Source organism: Panthera pardus, unplaced genomic scaffold (genome assembly GCF_024362965.1).
Source record: "Panthera pardus isolate Hobbes unplaced genomic scaffold, ASM2436296v1 HiC_scaffold_12, whole genome shotgun sequence".
Taxonomy (NCBI): domain Eukaryota; kingdom Metazoa; phylum Chordata; class Mammalia; order Carnivora; family Felidae; genus Panthera; species Panthera pardus.
Window position 1 is genome coordinate 72018828 of NW_026526677.1, and position 22913 is coordinate 72041740.

Here is a 22913-nt window from a genome sequence, read left to right on the forward strand (position 1 = left end):
CATGTGAGCTCACGTGTGAGAGAGAATCCCAAGCAGGCTCTGCACTGTCAGCACAGAGCCCCAGGCCAGGCTTGATCTCACAACCTATGAGACCATGACCTGAGCTGAAATCAAGAGTTTGACACTTAACCAATTGAGCCACCCAGGCGCCCCTCAATATATTTAATTCTTATGTGAATCAGATACACATTGAAATCTTTGGTATGCTTAGAATAAAAATTGCATTTTCACACCTATTCTTTAAAATATTATAAAGTTACTAAAAACAGTAAAGGATATAATCTATGTATTGATATGAAAATCTTCATTCCCGAGTAAAACAAATAAATTTAAAAAATATAGGCATACAGTATTATATATAAATTCTTACGAAACAAAACGAAAAAGAGCAGAATACCTTTCCCATAGAAGAAAACAGCTTCTTATACTTTAAGAAAAACCACATTTGTAATATTTAAGTAAAATGCAGGCTTTTTTTTTCCTGTTAATTTTTATTACTAAATAAAACTTGCTTAGTATTTAAAGAAATGTACATAGAAGTATAGGAAATAAGAAACTCAAGTACATCTTTTACCCTCTTCTCTCCCTTCCCTCACTGTTACCACCCTCCAGAGGTAAATACTGTAAACATTTCGGTCCAAACCCTACCCTCACATTTTTCTATGCATACACACAAGATACTTTAAGAAATACAAAATGCGATGCTCCTCTGCCTTTATCTTTTTAAGGAAGGTTTTAATTACTGTATATAGGCATACAGAAAAGTTCACAAGTCGTAACTGTTTAGCTTCCTGTGGCTGGACTGCGGGTGTTGGCACTTTGCAAAAACTCAGGGAGCTGATTGGCTCGGAGTGAGCTAGCGCTGTTTTGGGGCGGGGAAACCGGAGCCCCGGACCTCTAGCGCAGCCAGCTTGCAGTAGCCCGGGGGCGCTCCCTGGCCGGAGGAGTCTTCCGTCCCGCCGCGAGGCTGCAGCGGGACCACAGCAGAGGCGCAGGTCTGGGGAGGCCCCGCCGCCCGCGCCGACATGTGGAATCCCCTTCACGAAGCCGACTCGAGCTTTGCGGCTTGGCGCCGCCCGCGCTGGCTGTGCGTCGGGGCGCTGGCGCTGGCCGCCGGCCTCTTGATCGTCGGCTTCCTCTTCGGTACGGGCGGGCTGGGCTCGCGCGCGCCGGAGCCTACTGCGCAGCCCCGCGGTTCCCGGGACTCGCGGGCCGCCTGTAGAGCGCGGTCCTGTGGCGCGTTCCCCTCCGGGGGGCGGAAAGTGGGGACCGGCCCCCGCGAGTCAGCTGAGGGGGGCGCTGGGTTGGGTTCTGGACAGTCACCCCGGGTAAGGAGTGGAGCGCAGAGCCCATGAAACTGGACTTCAGCAGGTCCCACCCGCTCGAGCCCTGTGAGCAATTGGTAAGTCTTAGGACGTACTCCCGCAGGTCAGCGGCGGCAGTTGAACCAGGTCGTCCAGGGAGCTTTGCAGACAGGGACTCTTTAGTGTTGCCCGGGCTACTTCATGTATACAGTAGGTAAACGTCCGGGCATTGCTGCACGGGACTCTTTTCCGTCCTCATACCGTCGTCCTTGCGAGTTACGTAATTAGGGGAACACGTGGGAACTGGCTGTTACTGGCAGCGCTCTGAACAGATCTTTGCCTGTAAGTGTTCTGCGGCGTTCTCTGTGTACCGATTCGCACACTTAGCCCAACTTCCATAAAAACTAGGGGCAGCACAGACCAGCTCAGACTCTTACATTTTCATTTGGACTCTGTTACTTTTTCGTGGCTTTGAACAGTTTATCATGTCTCTCTTCGCCTCCGTTTTCCAATCTTTATGATGAGGAGAATTTCTGGAATTTATTCGGAATAGCAAATGAAGTAGCACCAGAACCCTCTAGCCCAGTATTGGGGCGTTGGCACTTTTCCTAGTGCCTTCTTGGTGAGGAGATGCTTCTCATTGGACGTTGGTGCACAGGTCCAGCCTAATGTCGTTCACCCCTGCTCTGAATTCTGGATTCTCCTTCTGGGATTAAGAAGACCAGGCATAGACCAGCAACCTTGACTCAATCCAGCACTCTTTTTGGCTTGCTGTGTGACTTCTGGGGTGACTAAGACTTCTGAGCTTCACTCTGCTTATAACTAACGTATGGATGTTAGTAACCACCCCCACCCACAGGGTTGTTGTGGGGTTTGCATGAGATAGGCGCTCAGTAATTAGGACACAGTTCAAGTTGAGTTTCAATGGTCTCAGCTGTAAAATAGAGTTGGGAAATAGAGTTGGTAAGGCTGGCACAGGGATTAAAAACTGCATTTCATGGTGGCAATCTTATTCTTCCTACTGTTGCCCACAGCCCCTTCCGTGTACACTGCTCAGTGGCTGACACCAAATAGGTTCTTTTTTTTTCTTTTTTCTTTTTTTAACATTTATTCATTTTTGAGAGAGAGAGAGAGAGAGAGTGGGGGAGGGGCAGAGAGTGAGGCAGACACAATCTGAGGCAGGCTCAGGGCTCTGAGCTGTCAACACAGATCCCCATGCAGGGCTCAAACTCACGAACTGTGAGAACATGACCTGAGCCAAAGTTGGACACCTGACCGACTGAGCCACCCAGGCGTCCCCTGAATAGGTTCTTTATTAGGACTTGTTAATTTTTTCCCTAAGATTCTCTGCTCTCCACTCTCCCACAGGCCTCCCACCTCTTCATTTTGTTCATTTTTTTCAGCTCTCAATTCAAGCATTTCATCCCCAATGAATACTTCCCTGATTCCACACTCTAACCCAAGTCCTTTTGTTTTATGTACCGGTGGAATTAAATTTCCATTTGTTGCCAACGATTTATTTCAGTATGTATATATGGGTGTGTGTATGTATGTATGTGATTTGTAACTGGAAAGTTCCAAGAAAGCTGGATGGGTGATTTTGGTAACCATTTTATGCCAAGATCATATCATTCTTCCAAATAAACTCTGTAAAGATACCCCATTTCCCTCAGTAGTGGGCATTTTGCAAAGCCATTGGGAAAACTAAACTGTAGTTTCCTTGTAGCTTTCTAAAGTCCAGCGTCTCCAGCCTGCTTCAACTGGAAACAGACTCTCAATACATTTTGTTTGAGTTTGGGAAACAGAACAAATGACAAGTCTGAGTTTTCTTCACTGAAATAATTTATGTACTTAAAATAGATTCATAATTAATTCATTATAAACATTTACTAAGTGCTTATTCTCAGCACAGGGGCAGTCACTGGAAATAGAAGGTTTCAGAAGAAAGTAGGTGGATCTCCTTTTTTCCTTAACCTTTAAGAGATTTTCTTTATCCCCCTTAGTTGAAACATATTTTAGTAGTCCTTTTCTTATAAAACATTCTTTAAAGAATAACAGCAATATTCGTCATTGAAATTGTATTAAAAAATATGTTGTGACTGATCTGTATTTTCGAAGTGTTTGCATGATTATTTTCCAGTGGAAGTGGGCAAGAGAAATTACACTCCAGAAGACTGGACGTCATTGATAATTTGTGTTTTACATGATAGATACAGTAATGAGGAAAAGTAGGTCCTGTCAATGAGCTCATGTCTCATTCCTATATTTGCATATATTTTACAGGATGGTTTATAAAATCCTCCAGTGAACCTACTAAGATTGTTCCACAGCCTAATGTGAAGAAGGCATTTTTGGATGAATTGAAAGCTGAGAACATCAAGAGGTTCTTATAGTAAGCATATACTTGAGAGTTTATATGGATAATTTGTTGGAAAATTGTTATTCTGTTTGGAAATATTGATCCAATATTTCATATATAGGAGCTGAGTTTTTAAAAGAAGTTTTATTTGTTGAAAATCTTGTATCATATTTCATCTAGAGAGGATTATACTTTAAGCTAAACTGTACCACAAGAGCCATTTTTGAGGAGGACCCAGCAAACTTGTCTGTGAAGGACCAGCCCCTGTCACAACTACTCTGCTCTGCTATTGTAGCAAGAAGCAGCCATTGAAAATACATAAATAAGAATGGCAGTTTCAGTAAAACTTTATTTATGGGCACTATAATTTGAATGTCATATAATTTATAGGTCACTATATATATATACACACACACACATATGTGTGTATATATATATATATATATATATATATACACATACACATACACTACCTATTTAAAATATATAATAACCATTTTTAGCTTGTGGAGTGTACAGAAACAAGTTAACTGGATCTGGTCGGGGGAACATAGTTTGATGACTGCCGTTTTAAAAGACATTATATTCTAGTCAAAAGAATAAATCTGGATTTTGGACTTGGATATACTTCAGTTTAAATTCCATCTTTGCCTATTGACAGTAAAATCACTAGGGGTGAATACTTAACTTTCCTGAGCTCGCATTTCCACCGCTATAAAGTGGGGACCATAATATTGTTGTGACAAGGATGATTAGAGAGCATATATGTGACAGGGTTTGCAAACTAGCTCCCTAGTTCCTGAAATAGCTATCTGTAGTGTAAAGCAAAAGATGTAAATGAGTAAACTTACAGAGTATTTGCAAAGCAACTAAAAATAAAACACTTGTGTAGGATGATTGTATGTAATTGATTAGAACACTTAGGTTTTTCAAAGCAGAATACTTGAAGTCCCTATTAGTGATTGAAGGATTCCTTAGTGGATAAAAGTTACGATTTTATATAAAGGGAAGTTATGTATATATACACATATATTTACGTGCACACATATAATAAGCATAAGTGTGCACACATGATCCTACATACATATGTCTGTTTTAATTACAATAGAATTAAAGCCATAAATAAACATTTGCTAGGGCACCTTCTAGGTGTTTGGAAGGGCCATTTCAAGTGAGAGACCCTGAAGCTTAAATTTTGTGGAAATTCCTCCTCTGACTCTTGGACTTACTTCACTATAATTATGTATAATAGATACAATAAAAGTGGAGGTCCGGCAAAATACAATCTCCTTCCTAGACAGAGCTGCTGTCGCTGCTGCTTCCTTCTTCCTTTCCTAACCTGTGACATAGACTGACCAGCAAAGAAGAAAAATGAATGCCTTAATTTCTCTCTCTGGACCCTGAATAAAATGGAAGCAGTTTCTTAATTATTCCTCCTTGACCCTGACCAAGCTCCTCTGTTTGCAACTCAAGGAGTTTCACCATTAGCACAAAAGAAAGAGATTAAAACTTGATATTTTAGTTGGATCAACAACTTACTTGCAACACACCTCTTAATTGATTAAAATAATAAAAATTAAGAGCTGAAGTTTAATACCAGTTACCTAACTGAGCCACAGATCTTTGGGAAGTAGTGAGGGAACAATATTCTCCCCATATACAGATGAGAAAATAAAGATTTAGCCAGGATTACACAATTTAGTGGCAAAACCTCAAATACACTCCTTGTAGGATTTTATGCCAGTTAATTTATTTATCATTGGAAATGGATTTTTTCCCACTCTTCATTAGGATTTGCTTTGCTCCAAATGAGTGGATTCTAGCCCTGCTTGTAGCATAGTGTAGTATCCTAGTTGGTAATGACAAAACCGTTCCAAGGAATTTCACTCATAATAGCCAGGTCTGATAATAATCCATCCTCCTCCCTCCCTCCCTCCCTCCCTCTTTCTTGGTGGTGGGGAGAGCAGGTTCAAGACTCCCCATTGGCAACTGTTCTTTTTTCTTTTTAAAAAACATTTTTTTGTGTGTAAACTCCACCCTCAACATGGGGCTCGAACTCAACGATGCCGATATTAAGAGTCACATGCTCTACTGATGGAGCCAGCCAGACACCCCATTTCTTAGATGCAGGGACAGAGTTATCACTGTGACTTCAGAAAATATGCATAATCTGCATCCATTTTACTTATGTTACAGTTTGCCATCTGTCTAATGTAGAAAAAAATAGCACCATGCTGGCTCTTTTTCTCTTTTCTCTACAGGTATACGTTGAAGGGATATAGAGACACCTCAGCTGCCTGTTAAGATTGTGTATTTCTGTTACTACATTTTGTAAATATGCATTAGAAACTTTGTGTAAGAGGTTGTATGGGAGCAAGAATGACCTGTGCCCTTCAAGGTCCTTCTACCAGGACTAAGAATCAAATTGACACAAACAGATTAACAGGAGGAAATCAAATTTAATAGCATACCTACAGGGATTCCACACAGACATGGAAATTCCAAAGCAGGACAAAATGAGTATACATGTCACCCTGAACTAAGAAGTGGGTAGGGATTTGAGACTTCAGGTGAAAGAAATGTGCTTCACAGGGCAATGAGAAAAACAGATGTTTGGTAATAGATGTGTGCCCTGCCTATACAGAGGGATCACCCAGATCAAATTTATCTCTGCTAGTAACCCTTATTTGGGGAAAGACCACCAGTCTCGATTCTCCTGTGTTGTTAAGGGACGGACAAAACTTTCTTTTGAGCCTGTAGGGTCTTGATTGCCTTCAGCTCAGAATAATCATGCCACAATGGCCCATCTTGGGGCAGCCCACCTTTGGCCCCTAGGGTGTTAAGCCCTTAAACATTTTTTGAATGAGGATTTTAATACCATCTTTGTAAACATAACTTAAATTATTTTAATGGAGTTATAAAAATTAACTAAAACTCCCATTTTTTTTAAAAAATTGGAAGTTATTCTTGGCAGTTGATTTTTCAGTCAAAAATTCAGATACACAGTAAAATTAAGTATTTGAAGGTGGAATCATCATAGCCATGTTACCTATTTATTAGTTTGTTTTTCTTTTAAAACTCACTATACGGATGGACATGTGCTAATTTTAGGAAGACCTACATATTCAGAACCAGAAGTTCATGAAGCTCAAGAAGTTCATGATCTAGAAATAAATATCTTTTTATGATACGTGATGCATTGTCATATGGATTTTTTTTCCTTTAAGTGGTTTAAGATGAAAATACAAATGAGCTGAATTTTCAGAGAAACAACACATTTCCACAAAAGAAAAATTTAAACAAAAAGCACCACTCTATAGATATATTAAACAAGAGATTAATAAACTCATGACAATATTTTTGGTGGCTAAAATTTTGGCTGCATAGTTTATTAATTAAAGATATTCCTGGTCAGGCTAATTATCATCATTGATTTTTAAGTGTATTACTATGCATGATGAATGGAGTACAAGAGATTCAGTCTGAACTTGTGTAAATATTTTTAGATTATTCCTTAATGAAAATACTTTATACAGGTTGCTAATCAAAAGGTTTCTCACTTGGCTCTAACTTTCAGTCTTTAAAAATAAATGTGATTATCAATCATTCTTGGCACGTCACAGCTTGGTATTTTGTAGGAAAATAATTTTTACCTCCCAAATATATTTTACACAGTGAAATAAAGAAATAATTCCATAAAAGTTATAAGATGCATGAGTCTTAAGGAAAGATATGATACTTTCCTCATTTACTATATGGGGACACGTCCAAAGGATCGCACATAACAATTCTCTACAAAGATCAGTTTCTCCAGTTTTTCCTTTAATGAATACAAATTACAGAATGAAACCTTCAAAATACACTTTGAGGATCTATTTGATGCAATAATAGTGCTGCTTTGTTTTTTTTTAACGTATCACATTTCAAAACAATTTTTAGATGTAAATCTGCCTTACTTGGTTGTTCATTTGGGATGCTGGCTGACTAAACATTAATTTCTAACCACTTTCAATTTTTGTTCACCAGTAATTTTACACGGATGCCACATTTAGCAGGAACAGAACAAAACTTTCAGCTTGCAAAGCAAATTCAATCCCAGTGGAAAGAATTTGGCCTGGATTCTGTTGAGTTAGCCCATTATGATGTCCTGTTGTCCTATCCAAATAAGACTCATCCCAACTACATCTCAATAATTGATGAAGATGGAAATGAGGTAAAAAAAAAAAAAAAAAGGGAGAGATAGAAACTACCCTCATCTCTATTTTTTTCAAGTACCTTTTATGAAAGAATGGCCCTATACCATCTCTAATTATTGATAAAAATTAATATTATTGAAACTTGTGAATGTTTTTCATATCTCATTACCAGTATCAGCTATTTTCCTATGATGTTTGAATTTAATGTGATGTTGGAAAAATTATGAGAAATTAATGCTTGATGACAGTTGTATTTTCTGTTTTTTTAGTATTGCATACTAATATATAGTAATATATTAGTACTTCCAAGCAACTAAAATAAACACGTTTTTGATAGGTTCAGACTGTAAAAGAAACTGCATAAGTTTGGGGCTATCAGGAAACTCAGGACACCTGGTGTACAGTTTGAGTCATTAGGTTTTTACTGGTATTTAATGATATGTCTCCTAGGATCATGTGTTCAGCTCTGTGCCCAGAACTTGGATGTGGCATTTGAAGGAGAAGAGTTTGGATGGCAAGTCTGTAGAAGGATATCTAAAGAATATACAATTTTGTTTGCAAGTTAGGGTACATACTTGAGAAAGAAGAGATAATACAAGTAACTGAGGTATATCTCATCGTGATATATATTCAATATGAAGGCTTATAAAATAAAACTCATACCTTTAATCCTATTTAGCATACCTTAGTTTTAAAGCTACTATATCTTAACTAAAATAACCTCTTTTAATCTAGATAGTTTCCTTCAGCCCTTTTGTTAGCTGGGCCTTCTAAATATGTCCAGTTTGATCAGTGAACTGAAAATGTCATGTGATTTAAATATATATAGATTTAAAAAAATTTCATAATATGTCAATCACCTTCTATCAACTAATGAATCAATCTTTTAATGGCTAATATGCTGTTAGTTTTGTAGCCAGTCATATAATCCCATGCTAAATTTCCTAACATGATTCAAAATTTTCCATATTAGCTACTTTTTAAAATTATACTAGTTAATAGTTTATCTTTTTAAAATATTAATCTCAAAATTTAAAAAGTATTTTTAAAAAAGGTGTGTAGAATATCAGTGTACAGCATATGGTCCCATAACATTTGTTAAATAAGGTATCATATCTATATATAATCGAGTACTAAGCAGTCTATAAAAGTGTATTTAGGGAAATTGTTTAATGATAAAATATTATGTTAAAAAATATATACATATACTTAAACCTTTGTCTTGATCTGTCAAATTTGGGATTATCTATATACAATGAGGAAAATAGCAAACTTGCAGTTCTTTTTTCCTTCTTTGCTTTTATTATTCCATTTCATTATTTGTTTTTGCTATTATAAGCATTTATTAAATTCTTCAAGCCTGTCACATAACATAAAGGTATCATGTAGAAATTTCATTTCGGAGATTTTCTTGAATGGTGTCAGCTCTCTCATTTGGGTTCCTAGACCAATTTCTACTGAGATGGCGAGTGTTTTCCCCACACATTCAATAAGCAATTCTCAGACACCAGTTGGGTTGTTCTAGAATTCGATTCAATTCTGACACTATTTACCTGGGGATTGCGTCAGATTCCATAGGTAAGAAGTCAGTCTTCTAAAAATGTCCCCTTCCACACTCATTCAGGATGCCACTTGAAAGCTTGGGTTGTTACTTGTGTTTCTGACCTACCTACTGGCTATAAACTGGAAGTTCCAAAGGCTCCCTCCAACTCAGGGTGTCAAGTGTAAGCAGGTTGTTACCTGTACTTCTGACAGACTGGGAGAAATCAGAGGTTCCCATGATCCCCTCCTCAGGTCTGATTAATTTGCTAGAGTGAATCAACGTTTATAAAAACATTTTACATTTTAGATTACTGAGTTAGTACAGTAAAAGGACAGTAAATGACATGAAGCAATAGCCAGATGAAGAGATGCGTAGAGCACAGTATGTGGGAAAGAGCACAGAGCTTTCATGCCTTCTCTAGGAGTGCCAGTCTCCCCACACTCCCATGTGTTCACCAACCCAGAAGCTCTCTGAACCCTGTCCTTTGAGTTTTTATGGGCTTCATTACATAGGTGTGATGATTAAATCTTGGCTATTGGTGGTTGATCCAACTTCCAGGTCCTCTCCCTTCCCTGGTGGGAGGTGGGCAATGGGACGGAAAGTCCCAAGGCTCTAATCACAAAGTTGGTTCTCCTGGCCCACCTGACCCCATCCTTAGATGAGGTCAAAAGTTACCTCGTTAGCCTAACAATAGACCCTTTGTTGCTCTCATCAGGAAATTCCTTTTAGGAGGTTTTAGGAGCTCAGTGCCAGAAAAGGAAAGAGGATCAAATATGTATTTATTGTAAATCACAATATCACACTGCCTAAAGCTTCCTCATTTTTTAAAAGCTATATCATTGGTTCATCTTCCTTTTTATTTTCATCCAAGTACACCTGAACGAAGAGTCACAGACTTCTCCAAGTGCCTTGCTTCCTCCCTATGTCCCTTTCCTGAAGCATTTGCTATTCAACCATTGACACAAAATAAACAAACCTTTTAAAAACTTTTAAAGGAAAAGGAAAAGAGTTTTATTTGACCCCAAGTTAAGACAGCCGTGCAGGATACACAATCTTGCCAAAAGCAAAAGCAGCATTAGGGGAAAAAAAGAAGAGTATTAATCATATAATAAGAAGGTAGAAGGGCTTTAAATGCTGTGTATAAGTAATTAGAAAAAAACTTAAAGGAAAAAACTGGTTAAAAACATAGTATGTCAGACTAAATAAAATCAGCTGTGTACTATTTTATAAGGAGTGACTTGAATGTAACATCACAGCAAGTTTGAAAGTAACAAAACAAAAAGAAATACCAAGCAAATACTGACTTAAAAAACTTATCTAGTAGTCAATTTTAGGGCAAAGTCAAAAACCTTATTAAGAGTTAGAGAGGGTTACTACATAAGTGTTTCAATTCATTTTTGTCTGTTAAAGAAAAAGATACAACAGGCCCAAAATGGAGTTAATTGTACTAAGCCCCACTTCAGCAAACCAAGATTTAATACCTAACCTAGTACAGTTTCAGCCTCTCCCAGGAATGTAGCCTTTGACTAGTCAATTTGGAATTACCTGGTCAGCACTAATGAGGTAATCCACCTGATTGACCCCTTATGTTCCCCAAAGGACAAAGATCAATAAGGAAAAAAAAATACAAGGAATGCATAAATAAATAGTATAAGGAGTAAAAAAGAGAGGCATATCTCTAGATGTTGCCGAAATTCAAAAAGATAAAAAAGTACTAGGAAGAAGTATGCCAACAATTCATAGATGAGATGAAATGCAAAATGGAAAAAAACATGAAAATTGACATAAGAATGCACTTTTAAAAATCCAAAGAGTTTTAGAACATTAAAGAAATTAAATCTGTAATTCAAAAATTCCCATAACCCAAAGCATCAAGACCAACTGGTTTTCCTTTAAGTGTGAAAGATTAAAGTGAAAGATCATTTTTGTAAAGATCATTTAAATACAGTACAACACAACTTATTTCAGAGAATATTAAATATTCAACTCATTTTTAAGGCAAGTATAATCTAGAAATTATAAGCCAACAAAGACATTGCAAAAATACTAGCCAAATGTGTAATAAATATATATATAGATAGATAACATAATTATCATTATGAAAAAGAAAAACTTATATACTTATCTCAAAAGACATTCCCCCCCCCTAAATATTTAACACAATGAAACATATATTCATGACAAAAACTCTTAGTAAACTTGGAAGTTAGTTGACATTACCTGATAAAGGTCACTGTAACTATCAAAATTGATGGTGAGACACTGAAAACATCCCCTTCAAGTTAAGCATATCTGTCACCACTTTTCAACATTGTACTTAATTAAGGTCCTGGCCAGTGCAGTGGAACAAAGGGTAGTGGGAGACCAGGAGTGAACCTGTGTTGACTAACACAGTGACCTGCGTTATACTAACTAGAGCACCAAATATCTGCCTCTCCTGAGGCAATCTAAAATGAAGCCAAATCAACCACTACCCTCCAAAAATCCCCGCATTCTCCATATAGCCCATAATTTTTCCATGAGCCACATAAGGTACAAACTTATCTGAATCATTGGGCAAGATCACAAAAGAAACTGTAGTATAAAGTACAGTACAAATTCATATAGAAACACAGTCATTACATCAGCAAGTCTTTCAGCCAGTGGAGTATTCAAGTTGTTTTCATTCAATTTGCCTTTATGATAATCTCCAGTTTTACAGCATCACCAAATAAGTGGATTTTAGACCACGTTTATGAGTTATTCTAACAAGTAGGAGACACTTAAAAAAATTGTTTTTTAATTTATTTTTGAGACAGAGAGAGACAGAGCATGATCAGGGGAGGGGCAGAGAGAGAGCGAGACACAGAATCTGAAGCAGGCTCCAGGCTTTGAGCTGTCAGCACAGAGCCAGATTCAGGGCTCGAACTCACAGACCAGACCGTGAGATCATGACCTGAGCTGGACTTAGATGCTTAACCAACTGAGCCACCCAGGCGCCCCTGAGTGGGAGACATTTTTTAAAGTCAAGGAAACAACTTTTTTTGGTGACTTTATCAAAAGGAGATTATATACCAGAGAGCATTGTTCTCTTTCCAAAATTCACTAATATAGCCTCAAATTATGTTTTCTGAATATAACCAAAATAATTTTGGTCCACAAATCTCTATTAACCTTTTGTGACATAAAAAAAGGCAGTATGTTGTTCAGTCTATATCATATATTATCTCTACACAAAGATAAAATAATGTGTTTATATATTTAAAACATTTCTGGTAGAATCTATAGAACACTGGTCTTATATGTTGCCTGTGGAAGGAGGAACTTCTGTGTGTTGTGCAGGAGAACAAAAATTGACAGTTTACCACAGCTCTGCTCTGAATAGTCACAATAATTAAGCTACACTGGGAGATGGTGATAGTACAAAACCATTTGCAGGTGGGACTGAAGGACAAAAACAGAGCTGAGCTGTCACAATGTCAATAGAGAACACCTGAATCTGAAACACAGGCAATATAAGCTTGTGATTTAAAGAAATAGAAGTGAATATATAATTCAACTTATGGTTGTGATAAAATAAAGGGAATTTTCAACTCTTCATGTTTGTAGGCTCTGTCTCTGGGCTCCCAGAGAAGCTATACTTTAACATTTACTAAGATCAAAATGACTTGGCAAAACCTTAAGTATGGCTCCATTTCTGCCCCCAGCACACACCGTACATCTGCTCTGTTAAAAATAAATAAGTAAATAACCAAAGAGAAGCATTCCAAACATAAGGATTAGAAAAAGAAAGAAACCTCCCTGGTTCCCACGAGATTAAAACTATACAGACTTGCATATACTAAAAATGTAAGATAAAGTCTGTAACTTTCTGGAATGACCTAGGTCATGATGATTTCTAACTGTTTTCCCCCCCCTTTTTTTTTTTTTTTTTTTTTTGTCTTGGGTGGTTGATCTTACTAGTTTTATTTTTTAGTAGTCTGGAAACTAATACATCCGATCCCTACTTAACAATGTCATAATTCAATCAATATTTCTACAATACAAACATCTTAGAATACTTTCACTTTGGTCATGCCCTATCAATTTATACCCAGAATTCTAATTCAACCTTATTCTTTTCAACTTGAATAATACTTGCTTTTATTATTACATACAGTCCATATTTATTCATTTTTTCCATATATTTGCGGTAACTTGCTTACCAATCTTTGAATCATATAAGAGCTTCTTTTAGAGGCTTTGTTTTGTTGAATGATACCTTTAGAAGTTTTCTTTGTTTTCAGTGAATGTCTGTTGGCTCCAAACAGTTACTTTTTGGTAGAAAATGTGTCTTTCATTTCATTTTCAAAAGGAAAGATGTTTTATGCATTATGCATTACGTTATTGAGATACCAGCTACCAATCTAATTTTTATTCTGTTTGGGTATCTTGTGTAATCTCTCTTTTGCAACTTTTAACATTAAGTATTATATTGAATATTACAGTTTAACTATGATGGGTCTGGATGTAGATTATTTTTTAGTTAGCTTGGTCAGGATTCATTGGACAGCCTGAATCCTAGAGTTCATAGTTTTTATCAGTTTGGAAAATTCTTAGTCATTATATATTCAAATTTAGCTCCTTCACATTCTTTCTATTCTCTTCTTTTACAAGTCCTCATATATACATCCAACAGGTTGATCTCTAGTGTATCTTCAATCCTGAAGGTTGTTGTATTTTGGAGACCCAGCTTTATGCAGGGGTCTCTTGTAAGACTCTATTATTTGGACCATCTCTAGACTTTCTTTAAACATCGTGTGCCCCTCTTTTGGGGTCCCAAGTTCCATTAGATTCAACTTTTAGTGCAACCTCTCAGGATTCCTGAGAATCCTGAAAATCCTGGAATGTGCCACTTTTTTGTCTTCTGAGTATTCCTTACTCCTCCCCCCCAATTCAATGATATGCTTAAAAACATAATATTTTATTTTTAGTTCAAGTGTGAATGTTGTTCACTGTGTCTAGGTACTATTAGATATGGATCTTCTTGAAATGTTTTTTTTTTTATTGAAATGAATTTAGTATGTAATTTATTGCTAAATAATCATCTTAGCAATGTTATAAGGGACTAAATTTATAATACAATGCTACTTTTTATTTGGGTATTAACATTTCCTCCTAAATCAAACCTGGTGCTTTATAGGTCCTCTCTGGTTCTATAGTTTATTCTTCTGATGAAATCCTCACAACTTCTAGCACAGTGCTGGATATTTGATATGTATTTGCAAAATACTGAAGGATTGATTAACCCTGTACTGAAAAGGAAGAATATACACATTTTTTCCTTGTGTTTGACTTGTAGCAATCAAACTGTACCTGATTTACTTTTGATTATCGTATTTTGTTTTTCTAGATTTTTAACACATCATTATTTGAACCACCTCCTCCAGGATATGAAAATGTTTCAGATGTTGTGCCACCTTTTAATGCCTTCTCCCCGCAGGGAATGCCAGAGGTAAAAATGCAATATGATGAAATAAAAATAACAAACAGAATTCCTCATATATGCAGGCAACAATTAAACAGTTATAAGATTTTTCATATAATCCAAATTTACCCCTTTTTTACAGTTAAGAAACTAGAATTTCTTTATAAGAAAAGGACTATTAGTTTTGTTGACTGTTTCTAAAGATAAAATTTACTCCAATGAGATGCAGAAATGCAAAATGTACATTTATTGACTTTTGACAAATGCGTATACCTATGTAATCCAAACCCCTTAACACACAAAATATTACAGTCACTTCAGAATGTACCTTTATGACCTTTCTCAATCGGTATTACACAGACTCCCAGTCAGTCATTCAATTTGTTTTTGCCACCATTGATTAGTTTTGCCTATTCTAAAAATTCACCTAAATAGAATTGTATAGCATGTAATCATTTGTGTCCAGTTTCTTTCACTAAGCATAGAGTCTATGAGATTCCTGCATTTTAGCATTTAGTTCATTCTTTTTTATTGCCAAGTAATTTTCATTGTATGAAAATACATTAATTACTACTGTTGCATGGCAGTGATTAGTTTTCAAAGAATTTGAATAAGAGTGTTGTTGCCATTTTCAAATAGGGAGCCTGGATGTCCATTCTAGAAAATTTTGTGTGGTCTACTCAATAAAGCAGTGTATTTAACTATCATCTGAAATTCTACAGTCAATCCGATTCTTGTGTGGTACTTTGTTGTTTAGAAGAAAGCTAAGAAAGGTAAATTTGAAAGAGTTGAATATAATTTATTTATATATTTTAACAATTATCTTTCCCATTAAAATATTTGACAGCAAGTAGATTCAATTTTGGATGTACTGGGTTGAGATGCCTAGGATATATGGTATATTTACGAGAAGTTGCTGATTGACAGTTGGGTATATTGAAATACCACCCGACAGAAGGGTAAGAGTTGGCTATTATTGGAAACATCCTAAGTAAAAAAAAATTGTATTTAGAGTTGAATATTTAAAAGTCTATCTTCACCAATCAATGAGGATTTAATCCAAGAACATAAGGATTATTTAATATCAGGCAACAGTGCCATATTTTTTAATAAGAGAGAAAAATACTCTTTTTTATTTTCAGATGTATTGGCTTTACTGGCTTATTTATAATTTAAAAACACAAGATTTGAATCAAAGAATATTTTCTATTGATTTCATGAAACTTATTTCAAATGAATAGTTTACATCTTACCTAATGGTATAATATTAGAAAAATTCTTTCTAAAATTGGCACATAAATAGAATGCATACAATTGTAATTATCTGTATTAATTATCTGTATTAATCTCAGGTTGACCTGAGATAGAAATGCGGCATTTAACAATTGGAAATGAAGAGAGAGTGTATATTATTTTATTTTTAATTTATTTTTAATGTTTATTTATTTTTGAGAGACAGAGAGAGAGACAGAGTGCGAGGGAGGGGAGGGTCAGGGAGGGAGACACAGAATCCAAAGCATGCTCCAAGCTCTGAGCTGTCAGCACAGAGCCAGATGTGGGGCTTGAACCCATGAACTGTGAGATCATGACCTGAGCCGAAGTTGGACCCTTAACCAACTGAGCCACCCAGATGCCCCAAGATAGTATATTTTAGATCTCACGTGTCCTGACATCACTTAGACTTGTTCCTCAGGTTAAGGCGCCTTACCATCATGGGCCCATGTATGATCCCTAATTTAAATGTATTTTCTTTTCCTTTCATCTCTCATCCCTATCCTCGATCTCATTCCTTTCCCCTCCCCCCAGTGTATTTGTGTCCTTAGCAATGTACACAGTGTTCTTAAAAACATATGACTTTATTTTGTGTTTGATGTACTTTAAATTTCTATAGGTAGCATTATATTTTAGGTCTTACTTCATCTCTTACTATTTTCAATCAACGTCCTTTAAAAAATCTACCCTGTTGCTTTGTCAGAGCAGCTCATCACTTTTGCTGTTGCCTATCATTTCATGATATGTGCACACCACATGTAACTTACCCATTCTTTTGGTTGCCAACACTGCTTTACTTTTAAGTCCTCATGACCACAGTGTTGCAGCAAGTAACCTCATACGTGTCCCTGTTTGGGCTTGCCAGGGTTTCTCTGTTCATGGTAAACCAGGTATGGGATTGCTGTTTTATAGGAATATTTAATTTCCCGACGTCCAGACTGTAGCAGTTTATTGCTTGCACTGACATCCTTTTTTTATATATTTTCATCAACACTTGGAATTATGTAACTTTATAATTTTTGCCCATATAAGTGTTTTAATTTATTTTAATTCACATTTCTCTGATTACCAGTGAGGTTGCTTGTCTCTATACATAGTTATTTATTAGCTGTTCTGGTTTTTATTCTGTGCAATGACTACATATAGCCTTCTCCTTTTCCTGTTGAATTTCCAGCCTTTTTTCGTACTGAATTTAAGTATTTCTTAAATATTTTAATTATTTATTCAATATTGGTTTAAATATTATAAGTATCTTCTAATTTTTCACCTATTTCTTCATGTTATCTAAGCTTTCCTTCATTGAAAATATATCTTTAATTTTGATATTGCCCAATTGTTCTTATGTTTTCAAACTTTGGGTTTTCTTTATTAATTTTCCTCATTATTTACAGTGATAAATCTGTATAACCAGAATATATAAAAAATACTAATACATCATTATTTAAAAATAGCATTAGTATTATCAGATTGGAGTTAAATATATATGGACAGATAGTATATAATAAGAGGAAATATAGCAAAAATTTTAATTTAAGATAGCCATAAAATATAAAATATACTTTAAAAGTCTTCAGTGAGTGTGAAGTAGTTGAAAAACACTGAAATTTATTGAGCAATGAAAATACTATGTATAAAGAAACAGATTATGGGGGCACCTGGGTGGCTGAGTTGGTTAAGCATTCTACTTCAGCTCAGGTCAAGGTCTCGCAGTTCCTGAGTTTGAGCCCCACTTCAGGCTCTGTGCTGATAGCTCAAAGCCTAGAGCCTGCTTCAGATTCTGTGTCTCCTTCTCTGCCCCTCTCTCATTCACGCTCTGTCTCTCTGTCTCTCTCTCTCAAAAGTAAACTTAAAAAAAAAAAAAACAGATTATGTTTCTAGATAAGAAAGCAGAGTGTTATAAGGAGGAAATTATACCCACATTAGTATGTGGACTTAATGTATAATCAGTTAAAATCCCCAAATACTTTTTGGACTTTGACAGAATTATTCTACTCCTAAGAGTCATAGAGATTATTAACTCATTTCTTTCAAGTAGATTTAAACTCTTCTAGATTAATGGAAAGCTAGAAGGATCCCCTGATTCCGCATGAGATTCTTGTTTGTGTTCAAATATTAGATGAATTTGCGGCTGGTGTGCTTCACTGGGTCACCTGTAACTCAGCTAGTGCACTGTTCTTTTTAAAATTATATATGTCTGTATGTGGGCTTAATATTTTTCACTGTAAGTTATCTTCGGATCTACATCTGAATTCTCCGGAGTGTAAAGTACGGGGCTCTGCTTTACGCTATTTGAAATGAGCAATTTGACAATGTCTAATAAAAATATAATCTAAGGGTATCTGGGTGGCTCAGTCAGTTAAGCATCCAACTCTCGGTTTTCGGCTCAGGTCATGATCTCGGGCCTTTCTGGGTTCATGCCCCGTTTTGGGCTCTCTGCTGGCAGCATGCGGCCTGGTTGGGGTTCTCTCTCTCCACCTGTCTTTCTGTTTCTCCCCCACTCCCACCGTCTCTCTCAAAATAAACTTTAAAAATATATGTAATCTAATTTTTGGTTTTCAAACTTCAGCACATATCATGGTAATCGAGAAGGCTTATAAAACACAGGTTCTGGTTCCCACCTCGCTGAGTTTTGGTAGGTCTTCATAGTTTGTTCCCAGTAAGACTCCAGGTCTTGATTCTGTGGGTTTAACAACTATACTTTGGGAGCCGCATGTCTTTCCTCCCAGTTCTGTTTCAGCTAACAAGAACAGGAAGATGGAAGCTTGAAAGACACGGAAAATTCTAGGCTGACAGTGCAAGATTGTATTTATTCCCAGTCATAGAACAATGGTACAGTGTAAACTTTACAAGAAGGTCATTATCTGAAAACAAAGCTTTTTTCTAAATAACAGTGACAACTTGCATTTGTGAAGTGCCCAGAGGACATATCTATCACACTTGTGTTCATTTTCAAAGTGTCCTGTCATTTTTAAACCAATATCTTCTCCAATCCCACCTCCGTCATAATTTATTCTGTGAGGATTACAGATTTATCAAAAGATAGCCACAATTTATAGACATTTTAGGAAGTAGTGTCCCCAAAGTTAGTGATACTAAATAGAGATACATTTCAAGTAGGACACTGACACTAAAACAAAATTCACTGAAATCAGATTGGTTAATGTCTCTATACTCACAGAATAAAAGCGAGCTCCAGAGAAGGCTAACAATTATAAATGAGACATACAGTGCTATCATTAATAGTGTATTAATATTGCATTGTCTGAAGAAGAAATACAAGAGCTAAAAGTAATCCCTTTACTGAAGTAAAGATTCAGATGTAACCTTCTCAGTAGACTTTCCTCTTTTTATTAACATTGCATCCACCCAAGTACTAGTTACTGTTTACCTATTCTATTTAAACTTTGAAAAAATTTTTGACAGCACTTATAACTTTTTAATATACCATATAATTTACTTACTTTTTAATTCATTATTATCTTTCTGCTTTTCACATAAATGTAAGTTCCTCCAAGGACAGGGATTTACTGTATCCCTAATTTTTTTTTTAATGTTTATTTATTTTTGGGAGAGAGAGACGGAGTGTGAGCGGGGAAGGGACAGAGAGAGAAGGAGATGCAGAATCCGAAGCAGGCTCCAGGCTCTGAGTTGTCAGCACAGAGCCCAACACGGGGTTCGAATCCATGAACTGTGAGATCATGACCTGAGCCAAAGTCAGATGCTAACCAACGGAGCCACCCAGGTGCCCCTCTTTTTAAGTTTTTTAATTAATTTATTTATTTTTGATAGCAAGCAGAGGAGAGGCAGAGAGAGAGGGAGAAAGAAAGAGAATCCCAAGCAGGCCCCACACTGCTAGCATTGCTAAGTGCAGAGCCCAAACCCTGGTTCGAACCCAGGAACCATGAGACCATGACCTAAGCTGAAGTCAAGAGTCAGGTGCTTGACCAACTGAGCCTCCTAGGCACCCCAACAAATGACCTTCTTAATACCCATCACCCAATGTAGCCCATCTTCCACCAATCTCTCTCCATCAACCCTCAGTTTGTTCTCCATGGTTAAGAGTCTCTTGTGGTTTATTTCCCTCTCTCCTTTTCCCCTCCTCCCCCACCCCTTCCCATATGTTCATCTGTTTTGTTTCTTAAATTCCACATATGAGTAAAAGCATACATATATATATTCTTAATCAAGGGAAGTTGGGCAGTGATCAAGAAACGACTTCCAAGCATTCCCAGATTCTAGGTGACAGAAACCGAAGTGGAATTTAGTATGCTAAATATTCATTAAGAAGCATTCTTTTGGGATCAGTACCTGTGTCAGGGAGGGAAAGGAAGCCAGATGGAGCAGAAGGAGCAGTCACCCTCAATGCCAGCTCTGGGACAGCGTCAGCTGGAGTCAGCATAGCCCTTCAGAACTGTCCCGGGTTGGACTAAGATGTCCAAGTCTTTTTTTTTTTTTCAATATATGAAATTTATTGTCAAATTGGTTTCCATACAACACCCAGTGCTCATCCCAAAAGGTGCCCTCCTCAATACCCATCACCCACCCTCCCTTCCCTCCCACCCCCCATCAACCCTCAGTTTGTTCTCAGTTTTTAACAGTCTCTTATGCTTTGGCTGTCTCCCACTCTACCTATTTTTTTTTTCCTTCCCCTCCCCCATGGGTTTCTGTTAAGTTTCTCAGGATCCACATAAGAGTGAAAACATATGGTATCTGTCTTTCTCTGTATGGCTTATTTCACTTAGCATCACACTCTCCAGTTCCATCCACGTTGCTACAAAGGGCCATATTTCGTTCTTTCTCATTGCCATGTAGTACTCCATTGTGTATATAAACCACAATTTCTTTATCCATTCATCAGTTGATGGACATTTACGCTCTTTCCATAATTTGGCTATTGTTGAGAGTGCTGCTATAAACATTGGGGTACAAGTGCCTCTATGCATCAGTACTCCTGTATCCCTTGGGTAAATTCCTAGCAGTGCTATTGCTGGGTCATAGGGTAGGTCTATTTTTAATTTTCTGAGGAACCTCCACACTGTTTTCCAGAGTGGCTGCACCAATTTGCATTCCCACCAAGAGTGCAAGAGGGTTCCCGTTTCTCCACATCCTCTCCAGCATCTATAGTCTCCTGATTTGTTCATTTTGGCCACTCTGACTGGCGTGAGGTGATATCTGAGTGTGGTTTTGATTTGTATTTCCCTGATGAGGAGCGACGTTGAGCATCTTTGCATGTGCCTGTTGGCCATCTGGATGTCTTCTTTAGAGAAGTGTCTATTCATGTTTTCTGCCCATTTCTTCACTGGGTTATTTGTCTTTCGGGTGTGGAGTTTGGTGAGCTCTTTATAGATTTTGGATACTAGCCCTTTGTCTGATATGTCGTTTGCAAATATCTTTTCCCATTCCATTGGTTGCCTTTTAGTTTTGTTGGTTGTTTCCTTTGCTGTGCAGAAGCTTTTTATCTTCATAAGGTCCCAGTAATTCATTTTTGCTTTGAATTCCCTTGCCTTTGGGGATGTGTCAAGTAAGAAATTGCTACGGCTGAGGTCAGAGAGGTCTTTTCCTGCTTTCTCCTCTAGGGTTTTGATGGTTTCCTGTCTCACATTCAGGTCCTTTATCCATTTTGAGTTTATTTTTGTGAATGGTGTGAGTAGTGGTCTAGTTTCAACCTTCTGCATGTTGCTGTCCAGTTCTCCCAGCACCATTTGTTAAAGAGATTGTCTTTTTTCCATTGGATGTTCTTTCCTGCTTTGTCAAAGATGAGTTGGCCATACGTTTGTGGGTCTAGTTCTGGGGTTTCTATTCTATTCCATTGGTCTATGTGTCTGTTTTTGTGCCAATACCATGCTGTCTTGATGATTACAGCTTTGTAGTAGAGGCTAAAGTCTGGGATTGTGATGCCTCATGCTTTGGTCTTCTTCAAAATTACTTTGGCTATTCGGGGCCTTTTGTGGTTCCATATGAATTTTAGGATTGCTTGTTCTAGTTTCGAGAAGAATGCTGGTGCAATTTTCATTGGGATTGCATTGAATGTGTAGATAGCTTTGGGTAGTATTAACATTTTGATAATATTTATTCTTCCAATCCATGAGCAGGGAATGTCTTTCCATTTCTTTGTATCTTCTTCAATTACCTTCATAAGCTTTCTATAGTTTTCAGCATACAGATCTTTTACATCTTTGGTTAGATTTATTCCTAGGTATTTTATGCTTCTTGGTGCAATTGTGAATGGGATCAGTTTCTTTATTTGTCTTTCTGTTGCTTCATTGTTAGTGTATAAGAATGCAACTGATTTCTGTACATTGATTTTGTATCCTGCAACTTTGCTGAATTCATGTATCAGTTCTAGCAGACTTTTGATGGAGTCTATCGGATTTTCCATGTATAATATCATGTCATCTGCAAAAAGCGAAAGCTTGACTTCATCTTTGCCAATTTTGATGCCTTTGATTTCCTTTTGTTGTCTGATTGCTGATGCTAGAACTTCCAACACTATGTTAAACAACAGCGGTGAGAGTGGGCATCCCTGTCGTGTTCCTGATCTCAGGGAAAAAGCTCTCAGTTTTTCCCCATTGAGGATGATGTTAGCTGTGGGCTTTTCATAAATGGCTTTTATGATGTTTAAGTATGTTCCTTCTATCCCGACTTTCTCAAGGGTTTTTATTAAGAAAGGGTGCTGGATTTTGTCAAAGGCCTTTTCTGCATCAATTGACAGGATCATATGTTTCTTATCTTGTCTTTTATTAATGTGATATATCACGTTGATTGATTTGCGAATGTTGAACCAGCCCTGCAG

General features: G+C 37.0%; 1 protein-coding gene across 5 annotated transcripts in view; it reads left to right on the top strand.

Moving 5' to 3' along the window:
• The first annotated feature begins 895 nt into the window (after positions 1 to 895).
• LOC109267331 (Putative N-acetylated-alpha-linked acidic dipeptidase) overlaps positions 896 to 22913 on the top strand; it is a 68138-nt gene continuing 46120 nt past the window's right edge. For 2 of the 5 annotated variants that reach the window (XM_019450057.2, XM_019450056.2), the window contains exons 1-4: positions 897 to 1143; positions 3588 to 3696; positions 7690 to 7876; positions 14774 to 14875. In XM_019450057.2, the coding sequence (XP_019305602.2) occupies positions 1026 to 1143; positions 3588 to 3696; positions 7690 to 7876; positions 14774 to 14875 (516 nt within the window). In that variant the 5' untranslated portion in view covers positions 897 to 1025. Of the gene's footprint in view, positions 1144 to 1263; positions 1403 to 3587; positions 3697 to 7689; positions 7877 to 14773; positions 14876 to 22913 lie in introns of those variants that run through there. The other 3 variants (XM_053900184.1, XM_019450058.2, XM_019450059.2) reach the window with 3 other exon arrangements.